The 12,784-nt window shown below is 43.9% G+C and overlaps 1 protein-coding gene across 2 annotated transcripts in view; it reads right to left on the bottom strand.

The window, feature by feature from the left end:
* The window catches only part of Cerkl (ceramide kinase like), a 112,152-nt gene extending 100,750 nt beyond the window's left edge, over positions 1-11,402 (bottom strand). For both annotated transcript variants that reach the window (XR_003376848.1, XM_005346631.3), the window contains exon 1: positions 11,157-11,402. Coding sequence is in view for 1 of the 2 variants with exons in the window: in XM_005346631.3 (XP_005346688.1) it covers positions 11,157-11,352 (196 nt within the window). In the remaining variant the exon portion in view is untranslated. The remainder of the gene's footprint in view (positions 1-11,156) is intronic.
* Between the last annotated feature and the right edge of the window lie 1,382 nt (positions 11,403-12,784).

Here is a 12,784-nt window from a genome sequence, read left to right on the forward strand (position 1 = left end):
GGGAGGAGGGGGAGGGAAATGGGAGGCTGGGAGGAGGTGGAAACTTGTTTTTTTTCCTTTTCTCAATAAAATAAAAAATAAAAAATAAAAAAGAATTGGAAACATCAAAAAAAAAGTAATAAAAGAATAAACCCCAATGTTGGAGAAATGGCTCTGTAATTAAGACCTAGTAGTGCTCTTACAGAGAACCTGAGTTACATCCCAGTGCCCACTTTGGATGGTTCGCAACTGCCTATATCTCCCACTCTGGGGGGGTGCCACAACTCTCACCTAACAGACACTTCACACACATGCACAACCATACACTCAGGTATGCATATGCACACGTAATTAAAATTTTTGAAACTAAAACTAAACAACTTATTAAAATTTCTATTTTTCATAATTGACTCAGAAATTACAAATTGAAATTACAGAGAAGTGTCACAAACTCTCTTGCTAACTGCCTTAAATTCTGAAAGAAAGCATACGATCTTGTCTTAAAGGTTTTAGGATTCAAGCCGGGACCCTATCACTATGTGGGATAGGGAACCAACAACTCCCGAGGGCACTAGAGGACTCTAGGTTCCCTGAAAGGTCAGCAGAACAAGAACTGCAGGCACAAGGTGAGGTTGTCAAACTTTGGATCCAATCAACTCCATTGCTGGTAAATCTTGGGGCAAGTAATTTAATGTCAAGAGTACTAGGAATAAAGTTCCCTTCTATACTACAAAGCCTCGTTGCAAAGGTTAAGCAATATAAAACACGTAATACAGAACCTGGTGGGATAAACCCCAGTTGATGTGTGGTTGCTATTTGCAGGCAAGCATAGGGCACTGTTGTGTAGCTGCTGTAGAGTTTGCACAACACTGATTCTGGTGCAAAGCCATGGAGCAGTCACAGGACTCCCCTGATGCCAGCTGGTATATTAGTTTAGACTTTGTGCTTACTGTAAGTCCATAGCATTATACTGATGACACAAAAAATAAAATGTTGTGAAAAATATTTTCCCTGTATATATGTATGTGTGTGTTTGTATGTGTGTCTGCCTGCTTGTATACATGCCCGCCTAGTTCTAGATTTAGTTACTTCTTACATTGAGAATCCCTAAGGTCTCATTTACAAGTCAAACTTTAGCAGAAGGTTCAGTTTCCAGCAACTCCCTCTCCTTTATTTCATTTCTGATCTTCCTTTTGCACAACTGAACTTTGGGAACCACAAGATCGTATTATAGGAGGAATCACAAGATTATAGGAAGAATTATAGCTAGAATTCCTTTCCTCTGGTACCACACATATGTATGAAAGTTCACAGAGGCAAAACCCACTCCCATCAGCACGCAACACTCTAGTGCCAGCCCCACACATCTAAAACTGTACCAGTCATGCAAAATGCTTTTCAGGGGGCTGCATTTAAAACTTGGCGATGCTCTGCCGAATTGTCAAGGAGATCTGAAGTGCTATCTAGTCACCAAACATTAGGTGCAGTGACAAGCAGGAGCAGCCACACAGCAAGACCTCACAACTGCAAGGAGTTGTATCTGCAATATTCCTGGTCCTCTTTAACAACGCTAACCCGCTCTTGTCAAATTGCGTGGATGCAAAATTGTGCCAGTGTAGGCAACCGTCTCCCACATCCAATAGTACTCGGTTGTCTGTAGCCCTTGGCTCAGCTCTTTGAGTCTCTCTTTGCCCTGTTTATATTTCTGTCGTCCTCTGTAAAACCCCAAGCTCTGGACATTGCCATCTGGATGACATCTTTAATCTACTGACCTTCGCCATCCTCAGCCCCCAAGTGACTCTCACTGTGTGTCCCTGAGGGGCCGAGGAAAGATTTGCCCCCTCTCCCAGGGGGCACTTGTGAACCAGTCCCACTTCCAAAAGATCCACAGGAGTAAAGAGAGGGGGGAGGAAAAAGGAGAACAAAACAGGTTAAGTCTGAAAGTGTTGTCTTTGGATGGGACCACGTGGTCTCCTCATCCTTTGGAATAAGCACGAGTCCACAGAACATCACAAGGTCAGACAGGATGCTGGCCATTTCAGATCAGTAGCAGATAGATGGCTGTCAAATTTCAGTTCAGACACTAAGCACATGACTGTGGTGAATAGCACAACGGTTTTGTCTTCTATCACTAGCTATTAACCCACAAGTAACAAAAGCTGCCGTGTGGACTCAAAATAGTTTAAAGTAGCTGCCGCTTTAGGATTTCCAGGTTTAAAATTGTTCTTTTGTTTGTTATTGCTTCTGATTTGAGTTTGAGGCTTGAGCTCCTGTGCCTTGGCCTCCTGAGTCCCACCATCCCCAGCCTGGCACTCAGTTGCTTTCCTCGTTAACTGGCCACTCAAATGGCATGACTCTCTCCATCCTGTTCTGGGACGAAAATTTTGAAAATTATGCCTTCCTGAGTAAAAATACACATTAAAATTACATCCTGAGAAGAAAGAAAACTTTTTCCTTTGTTCTTAGCAGTACTAGGGACTGAACCCAGGACCTCGCAAGCATTTGCTCCCTGAGCCAAATCCCTAGCTCAGAAAATGAACATTTCTGTCCTCTGTTTTATTGTGGCGTTGTCTACTGCACTTGCCACCAGCCTCTTCATGTGTTAGACTTCTGTAAATTAAAATTTAATCTCACTTCCACTTTTGTTCCGACAAACTAGCCATGGCTCTGTTGCTCAGACAGCTACTGGCAGGGGGTGGGACCAATTTAAAATGCAGCATCCCACAAGGTCTGACTGGCAGTCTTACAATGGAGAAGTCACTATTTGTTATAAGTTGTTATTGTTTGTCTGGTTATGATGAAGACCATATTATCGTAAAAACAAAGACCTTGGGTAATTTTTACATGACAGACACTTGAAAAACTTTTATTAACAGAGTAAAATACAGTTACTACCTAAAGTTGAAACTTCATATCTGATGTCTTTTAAGAATTCCTCCAAGTCTGATCACTTTGGAACATCCCACACCAAGGGATTTTCTTGTTAATGTGTAGGATGACAACTCAAAGCCTCAAGTCTTACTAATTACCGCTTCCCTAATTCACATGAGGAACAGGTCATTTTGGGGGTTAGCCCCTGCTTCCATTATTTGTGACCACATGACCCTCTGACAGATGTCTCAGTTTGGATGTACACAGCAGAGCTCTGGGTATCTGTTTCGCTTACATCTGTTCCCAAACAGCTTAGGCAGATTAATGCTTAGAATATGCCCCGCTCAGCAGAGTCTCAAGTAATCAGCAACTCCCCTTGTCTTCACAATAATCATTTCTGAAAAGAAAAACAAAACTTTTTTTTTGCTTTCATATTTTTCTACATTACTTTCTTGCTGCTAAGTTCCCAGTAAGCAAATGTGTTGTATCAACTTGTAGATGGAGAAAATCACTTTGGCTCGTAACAAGAGATCCTTTCAAGTCTCTGTTATGAAGCCTGGTTTCCTGGATTTTACTGGTCACTGATCTAATTCAGCTGAGCTCAGAGCTGTGGTGGGAATTATTTTTTTTTTAAGAAAACAACTTTAGATTATGTCAGAGGTAGTAAATGTGTAAAAATAGAATTGAGAATCAAAATTAAAAGCCGAAACCCTCATTTTCTATAAAAATGATTGAAATATAATATTTTAATGTTAACATAATTATAGAGTCTGTTCAGAAGTTTGGGAGAGATCACGTGATAATAAAGCAAAATTAGGATGAGCTAAGATGTCCCTTCTGTCTAATATGTGACATTGGCTGGCAGACAATGTCTGTGGGGAAGCCCTGGCCCATTTCTCATCACACCCTGGTGCTGGGGAAGTGAAGCATTTCCTGTTTCCCACATGGTTCTTCTAATGAGAAATTTACTCTGCTACAAAGTTTCTGCCATAAAAATAAAAGTTTCTCCACACACACCAAAAGCCTACACACACTGGCCTTTCAACCCTTACTTTATTTCATTGGACAAAAATGCCCTGGTTTCTATTCTTTAGACTACAGCTTCTCAGGTGATCAGAACTGGTGGTCTTTGGAGACGTTGGTACAATACAAATCCTTCATTTTGCAGGGGAGTAAACTGTCACTCAGCTGGCTTAGCTGATTTGTCTAAGTCATTTTCACACTTGCAAGTTCCAGAGTTAAGACCTAACAGCCTTCTGTATCCAAGCCTGACACTCTATACCATACATGCAAACAGAAGTGTACGGCTCTGATAATGCATTCACACACTCCAAGGTGGTGATTTTAGTGCACTGTGAATCTGGTGTGATTTTATTACAACTCACCACCTATACTGAAAATCTGAGTGATCTTCACAGCCCAATGGTGAGACTTGCTTTGTGGAAGTTTTTTTTTAGCTGGCCATATATGTGCACAGGTGTGGGTCATCCTTTTCCGTTCACCCAGAAGCCCCAGAGCAATGACAAACGACAGAGGAGACACGTTCCCAGCATGAGAAACATGGGAGCTACGGACACATGCAAGGGAGATCCCTAAGTCCATTGTTTGTAAAGGAAGTACAACTAAGCTTTATCGAGCCCAATGCCCCCACACTCCTCGCTTTCTCTATCAGTCACTCTTGTTTTACCGTAATGATATAACATCAGGTCACACAGGACAATAAAATACCTTCTTGCTTGGGATGTACAAAGTCTTGCACCTTCTGCTCCAATCTAACGCTCCAAACTAAAGATCGCCACATGACAAACACATCCTCCTAGGAGTGTGTCACTGGCTGAGACAGCAAACAGTGCAATAGGCAATCATTACTGTTGAAAACATTGAACTCTGGAAACATTTGCGCTAGTAACAGCATAGGCGATCAGTCATAGAATAAGACAGATGAATTCAACAGTTTTGACTCTATGTACTATGTCTACAAAAGGACTAGGTTATCACAGTTCATCACAGGTCCACGAGAGGCCTATAGAGCTCTGTCCCTTCCAGTGAGCTACTGTCTACTGATGGATTCTGAGGGAGGAACAGTCACATCTCTAATTGTGCAGTCACTGAGGAGCACCCCAAGCTTCAGGGGATAGATGAAAACTCGATCCCACTAACGGTCCTGGCAAAATTCCATGGGCCTCAAGAATTCAATGCTTGTATTTTAGGTAGGAGAGAGACATTTGACAAGATATGAGACCACAATAACCAGAATGCACATATGAAATAGCCAAATAACAAATTCAGTAAAAGTTAAACTGTAAACAGGTAAGTGGCAGCTGTACGTCCACATCTTTCCGAGCTTCTCTGTGAATCTCGGCACCACATACCCTGTCCTGCCACCACATGGAGAACTGCCTAGACTGGGCTTTGCCCTTGACCTGCTCTGTCTTGGCAGAGTTCAGGTCTCAGGTTTATGTGACCAAAATTTACATTTGGTCTCAGAAATCTCGCCTAATTCCACTCTCATTTCTTTGGGGTTCTGCCCACTTGTAGATCACAGACAGCTACCTTGTCAACTACCTTCTGCCAACAGGAATATGATCCACAAGTAAGGCAGTCACAATTTGCAGGTCTAATCAGAAGATCATTAAGAACCATTGCAGCAATAAATAAAAATCATTCTCTGAAATGGATAATGCCTTATGGTCTATATAGTTTATATGACAGTGCTAGATTCCTGGTCTTTATAACCCTGAAGCTGAACAAAACAGAAACTCCTTGCTAGACTCTCACAGCAAAAAAAATACGGCAACACTGACTCTTATGTTAGAAATCTGGAAATAATATAAAAACACGCAAGGAACTTGTCCTCTGATGAGAACAAAATGGTTATTCATGTTTCAGTATATGAAGCCCAAATGTCTAATGAGAATGGGGGAAAATATATAATGAATCTTCATTAGTTTTAATGAGTGAAACATGGAAGCATTGAAAGAAGAGCAGAGGAAGCTAATTCTGGGTAGCAGGGGTTACATGAAAAAGTTAGTCTATGGGGCTCTATCTCTGTCATCCCACCTATAACACAGTGCTGAAGTCTGAGGACCACACTGAGAAATAAAGATGCAGAGCCAGACAGGTGTGTATCATCTAGACCTTTTGCTATGTTAGATCATCTCCTAGCCCATTCCCTCCTCAGTGGGTTTTCAAAGAAACAAACATGGTACCATTAGGCAAAGTGGAAGCCAAGAAGACAGACTCACCACTCTAATCAAGAAACTTTTGGGGCTGGAGAGATGGCTCAGTGGTTAAGAACACTGCTTGCTCTTCCAAAGGTCCTGAGTTCAATTCCCAGCAACCACATGGTGGCTCACAACCATCTGTAATGAGATCTGGTGCCCTCTTCTGGCCTGCAGGCAGAGCTCTGAGAACACTGTATACATAATAAATAAAACTTAAAAAAAAACTTTCACTTTTATGTGCTTTATATGCTGTGGAATAATCCTTCTGTACACTGTCAAAATGTGTTGTTCTCATTGTTAAATTAGATTTGGGGGCCAGAGAGAATACTGGCAAGAAGGGTGGAGTCAGAGGAGTCGCCAGAGACACAGAGAGGAATCAGGAGGTGCAAGTTAAAAGAGAGGTAACACCACACACATAGCAGAATGTAGTGAATAGAAATGGGCTAATTTAAATTGTAGGATTCAGTAATAAGTCTGAGCTATTGTTCAAGCATTTGTAATTAATAATAAGACTCGATCTGGTTATTTGGGAGTGACTGCTGCAACACAGGGAAACTCCACCTCCAGTTACACATTGGAGATGCGCTTCAGAACATTTTTTATAGAGTTCCAGTTCATTTATTTTTATTTATTTATTTTTTTTTTTGATTTTTCGAGACAGGGTTTCTCCGTAGCTTTTGGTTCCTGTCCTGGAACTAGCTCTTGTAGACCAGGCTGGCCTCCAACTCACAGGGATCCACCTGCCTCTGCCTCCCGAGTGCTGGGATTAAAGGCGTGTGCCACCACCGCCCGGCTATTTTTATTTTTTGAGACAGGGTTTCTCTGAGTATTTCTGACTACCCTGGAACTTGCTATGTATATCAGGCTGACCTCAAACTCAGAGATCTGCCTGTCTCAGTCTCCCAAGTGCTGGGATTAAAGGTGTGCACCACCATAGCCTGGCTAAGAGTTTTGATTCCTAAAGAGGAGAAGGGAGATGACAATCCTCCTGTGAATGATGAGGAATTGCTACTTAGCAATATGTATCATGGTGCACGGCGCCAGATAAAAACCAAAGCTTATGCAGTCAGCAGTCAGTCACAGACTTGTTCTCTCAGTGAATGTCTGTGCATCTGGTACTTTCCAGGATGCTGAGAGTAAAAAATAAATAAATAAAAACAGATTTCTGACTGTCTTCCTTTCTGCAGATCTGGACTCTGTCACTCTTCACTTGCACTATACCCAAAGAGCCTCATCATGTGGATGGCAGCAAGTGCCCGTCCTACTTCTGCCTAAGGATGCTGACCTTAGGCACAGACAGCACCCCAAGGTAAGCGAATCTTAACCTCCTTTGCTGTATTGGAAGAAGTGAATCCAGTTAAGGCAGAGGTCCAGCATAGTGGCTTTATCCACATGGTCTCTAAACTCGGGCCTGCTTTCACTTTGCCCTTGGTCTAAGTATAGCACCCCTACTGTTTTCATTATTAGTCCCAATAGTTCTTTCTGGGCTCACATCTTATTTGACCTTCAGAAATGCAGTAAATCCCCCTCTCTGTCCATCAGAAATGTGTTCCAGTGGGTGTCTCAAACTAGGGATGGTCCTGAACCCAATATACAAGCTCTGTCAAACAACAGCAGTTGATCAAATATCAAAGACATCTACAAAGCTCCTTTGGGGCAATTAGTACATACAGTTTGGATATTCTGAACAGTTGGAATATGCATGGGCTACACTGGCTGGAAAGCATATGTAGAGTCACAATAGAGCAGACTCCTTGGGAACACCAAAGTATGTAGAATGAAGTCCCCAGTGAAACTGAAGAGCTAGGTGCTTTTGGCATCAAGCCAATGGAGTTACAGTCATAGGAAGGAGAAATTCATAAAGAGAAGGACTGGAATTTCCCATTGGATTGAATGATCAGAAATTGCATCTAATGTTTTCCTGGGCACTTTCAGCAAGAGAAAGAGAGCAGAGTTGAGGGATAAGTCAGAGGTAATTCAGAGGAGTTGTATGATGCCATTCATTGAGAAGATCTAGAAGCTCATTAGACAAAGAGAGAAGGAGGTAGGGAAACAGAGGGAATCTTTGAGGACCCAGACCATGGGCTGTAGGGAAGGGCAAGTCTTGAAAAGGAAGGCTAATGCCTAAAAACGAGGAGACAGCATCCTTCCTTAACCCAAAGAGAGACTTCAGTGGTGGCCTTGAGAGATGTACAGCCATGGGTAAGCAAGCACACATGATGGGAATAGAAACCAGTCGTTAACACGGAAGAGTCCTAAGGTGGGCAGTTTCAGTAGGGATGGGGGAGATCATCATCAGTGAGAAGCCGTGTGCAAGAGATGCTGCGAAATAATTCTAGAAGAAAGAAAAACAAGAAGACCTTTATATTTTCTACTAAATTAAACCGGAATTTCTTGTCCTCAGGCCTCTGTTGACTTTAGGCATATTCTATTACACTCTTGACTGTTGCTTACCAGTTATTATGCCTAGACAACAACCTTTCATTTTTCACTCTTAATTTATTCTTTTGACATAGGATGCCTTTCCAATGCATAACATAAATTTAGTGAGATGAATTGTCTCCTCAAAATTCAGATCTTGCTAGAACCTCGGTTAGATCCATACTGGGAAATAGTATGCCACTGCAATTCAGCTTAGAGATTATCCTAAGTTTGGGTGACTTTGACCTATGACACCAACTGACCTTACAAGAATGGGAGGGAAGACATGGAGACAATGTCAGTCCATGTGAAGACGTGGAGCTATGGAACGAACAAGCCAAGGAATGCCAAGAAGGGCCAAGCCTAAAAGACACAAGGAAGGAGTCTCTGTTCTTCAGAGGGGTATAGGAACTGAACTCAGTATCTCACATACCCCAGGCAATCAGCAATCCACTCTACCACTGAGCTACACTCCAGACCCTCACTTAACATCTTGATTTCTGATAATACTGCAAATCCTTATGAAATATCATTAAACTCAATTTTCCTGCCTCTCCCCTGATTATTTGGGATGTAGGGACGTAAACAGCTAATCAGTCCTTTATGCTAACTTCCCTGTTATAAGCAGATCTCTTTCCTTCAAGCACAGTAAATTCTTCAAGAGGACACTCACATTAGATCACCTCACAAAATATTGTTTACTTCACATTTGGGGGATGAGTGACTGGTCACAGTCCCAACCTTTGGGGTCATGTATTTTGGTCACAGTCCCAGCCCTTGGGGTCATGCATTTAGGTTTCAGGCAAAGACACTAATCCTTGGGTTGCATCTTCGAAACATTCATCAACATATCTGACCTGTAAGGGAAGAACTGCTCTCAGGGCTAATATCGTCCTTAACAAGACCTAATAAACTAAATGGAAGACATTTCTTTGTTTAAAGAAAAAAGGCCCAAATTATGTGCTGGTGAGTCTAAGACCCCCACCTCCATCAGTAGGGCCTCACAAACCTCATCTCTACACAGGATAACACAGTGGTCCCTCTAAATCTGCTTTGAGTCCAGGAAGGGAACCGCAATCTCTGTGGTCACTCGCTTTCCCTGCCAAAAAGACCGTCAATTTGTCATAATTCCGGCAATGCTGACCTCCAGAAAAATACATTAGTGTCTTTTTCATGGCACTCAGGACGGACAATATGGGGAAGACCACATAGTACTCTGTTCCATCAATGAAACTGCTAAGATACCACAAGCTTAAAAGTTGAATGCTCTGATAACAGCTCATCTACACCATGTAATATTATTCAGAGACCTCATCACCCAGCCCTGCCTTGGGATGCCAGCCAGATACCTGCCAAGCGACAACAGCCAAGGCCTCCTCCACCACACACCTCAACACCATGTCCTCCTAAGTGTGCTAGCTTGGGGACAGACTTTCCCCTGCTCTGGAGCCCCTTCGCTCATTTCTCATCACTCCCGTCGACACTACTGCACCCCATTGCACCCCACTGCGTTCAGTAGAATGCCTCTTGAGCTGCTGGACAAATGAAAAAGGCGGGCTTCTGAGGAGCCAATATTAGAAGCTCAAGGTGTGTTAAATACCAGGTGTTAATTGCAAAGACAACAAGCGTGCTCAAAGGGAGGGAAAGAAAACCGAAGGGTCTGAGGGCAAAATTAAACAGAGTAAGCATTTGCAAACTTCGGAGCAATAAAACTGTCAAGAGAGCTTTCAAATTCTATTACCAGGAGTGCTAATTAAACCTATTTTTCCTAAATCACCACAGCTAGAGAACAGCATTTCTCCGCCACTATTTGCCTCTGCGCTACAGGCCCAACCTACCCAAGGTCTCCCTGCACAGTCTGAATGCTCTTGGCTTGTAGGTTAAATTGGTTCCCTGGGCTAATCCAAATTCTAGTTATAAACATTTACATCCCCTAACCCAGGCTGACTTACACACTAAAGGGAAAAGTCCACAACCCGGCGCCTCGCTTGTAACTTCAAAGGTTCAGGATATTACTTCATCTCGGGTTTTCAAAACACGTGAAAACATTTTACTTAAAGCCCAAAGAAGCTTTACTGAAGTGAACGTCACTGCGTATGTCGCTAGGCTGGAATTCACACTCCAGGCTTATGCTGGGCCCTGATGATGGTTTCAGATTGTTAGACTTTTGAACTTTTGAAACTTTAAACAATGGCTTTACCGTTCTATGACAAACAGTAGTGCCAGGAGTTTTCGCTCAGGGGCAGGAGGAATCAGCCGTTTTTAATTTTATAATCACATAGTTAGTTAAAATAGGCTATAAACCACATTCCACTCTTCTCAAAGGCACCTCTAACTGGTGACTTGAAATATTTCTAACTGCAAATTGCAGCATCGTGTTTTCTAATTAAAACCTTTAAGACGGGAAGTTTAAGTAAATAGAAAAAAATCTGCGATGCGATATTCTTCAGAAATTCATTAAAAAACGGGCTTCAAAACTTGTTACAAGTAGAAGGTGAACTGCAACTTCCTGGTTTGCAAACCCCCCCCCCCCCACCACACACACACCAGGAGGCCTGGAGGCTGAAAATCAGCTGGGTTTCTGTGTCAGGGAGGAGGCAGGAGGACGTGGTGGCTGCGAAGTACAGGGGGCATGGGAATATTGGGGGGCCCGCCACTCACCCGCTGGGAGCTCTGGCTGGATGCGCCGCCACCACAGGGTCCTCTCTCCCAGCACCACATCACAGCTTTCCCTCTGGATCTCAAAGATGCCCCGAAGCAGAACCCGCTCAGACACCGCCTCTGGGAGCTGCGGGGACGCGAAGGGAGTCCCCTCCTTCAGGGCGCCCACCCGGTTCCCGCGCTTCCCCCGGAACATAGCGCGCGGGACGCGGGGCGAAACTGGGGACCCCAGGAAGCCTTTTGGGAAGAAGACTTTCCACAGCGTTTGTCTGGGCCGCGTCCCGTGCTGCCCGGGCAACCGTGCAGGGAGCACGCAGGGAGGCGGGGCGGGAGGGCGGGGCCGCTGGAGTTTCCCCAGCTCTTTGCCTCCAGTGCCCTCCCTGGGCCATAGCTGCCCAGTAGGAGTTCCTAGGCTGTGAGCATTCTCCAAATTGGCTTGGTAGGCATTGCCTGGCCTGGTCCTTGTTAAATAGAGTGCAGGTTCCAAACTGGCTTGGTAGGCATCACCTGGTTCTTTCTTAAATAGAGGGCAAGTTCTTAGGCCTAGTTTAGTACTAGCGCTCAGGAGGCAGAGGCAGGCCTACTTCTGAGTTTCAGGTTTGCCAATTACATAGTAAAACTGTCAAAAAAAAAAAAAAGAAGAAGAAAGGGAGGAAAGGAAGGAGAGAGGGAGAGAGAGAGGGAGAGCGAGAGAGCGAGAGAGAGAGAGAAAGAGAGAGAGAGAGAGAGAGAGAGAGAGAGAGAGAGAGAGGAAAAAGAAAAAGAAAGAAAATCTGTATCTCTATGAATCTACTTATTGGGTATTGAAGAACTTGCTGGCTACGAGACACAAGAGTTTCAGTGTGGCAGGCTCGGTCCACCTTACCAGGGATCTCCTCGGAGATTTGCCCAGGAGCTACGTTGCCTCTATGACTATGTCTGTGTCTCTGCCTAGGAGTATCCACAAACTCCTGATTTGCTCAGACAAACGTGCATCTTACAAAGTTACTATTAAGGGCAAGCACACCCATGGTGTAGTGTAGCTATTCAGAGCCTTTCCCCAGATGCCTCCTCTTCAGCCTTGGCTGTGCCTGCATCTGACGCGAGACCGCAAAGAGCAGGGCGTGTTCAGTGAATCACGGCCACTGTTCAGCAGTGAGGCCTCCGTGTTCACCTGTAGCTCCCTTCTGCCACTATGGCCGGCTCTCCGCTGTGATTGCATATTTGAGTTACCTGGGAGTGTTTTGCTGTTTAATCCAGTTGTCCTGACAACTTTTGAAGACGATTAAATTGCTATCTTTAGGGATGGCATCCAGATTTCACACACAGTTCCACGTGGAAATCCAGTTTTTGGTCAGGACTGAGACTCTCAACCAGAAAGTAAGAGTGGACTGGGCCCTAAAGAGGGATTTACGAGATCTTCACAATGCTGTGGTGTAGGGGAAGTTAGGTGCCGAAGGAGGACTTAAAGCCAGGCTCTCCAGAAGATTCCATTCACCCCAAGGCAGCCAATCCGCACTCTGTTCTGGTCAGACTTGGTCAGAAGACCTAGTTGCAGCAGTGTTGGGACCATTTGGAGACCAGCTGCTCTTCCCTGCTAGAGATCTTTACTTTCCTTCTGATTTGAGTTACTGAAAGCTGTGTCAAAG

The sequence above is a fragment of the Microtus ochrogaster genome, chromosome 4 (genome assembly GCF_000317375.1).
Source record: "Microtus ochrogaster isolate Prairie Vole_2 chromosome 4, MicOch1.0, whole genome shotgun sequence".
In the NCBI taxonomy this organism is placed as follows: Eukaryota; Metazoa; Chordata; class Mammalia; order Rodentia; family Cricetidae; genus Microtus; species Microtus ochrogaster.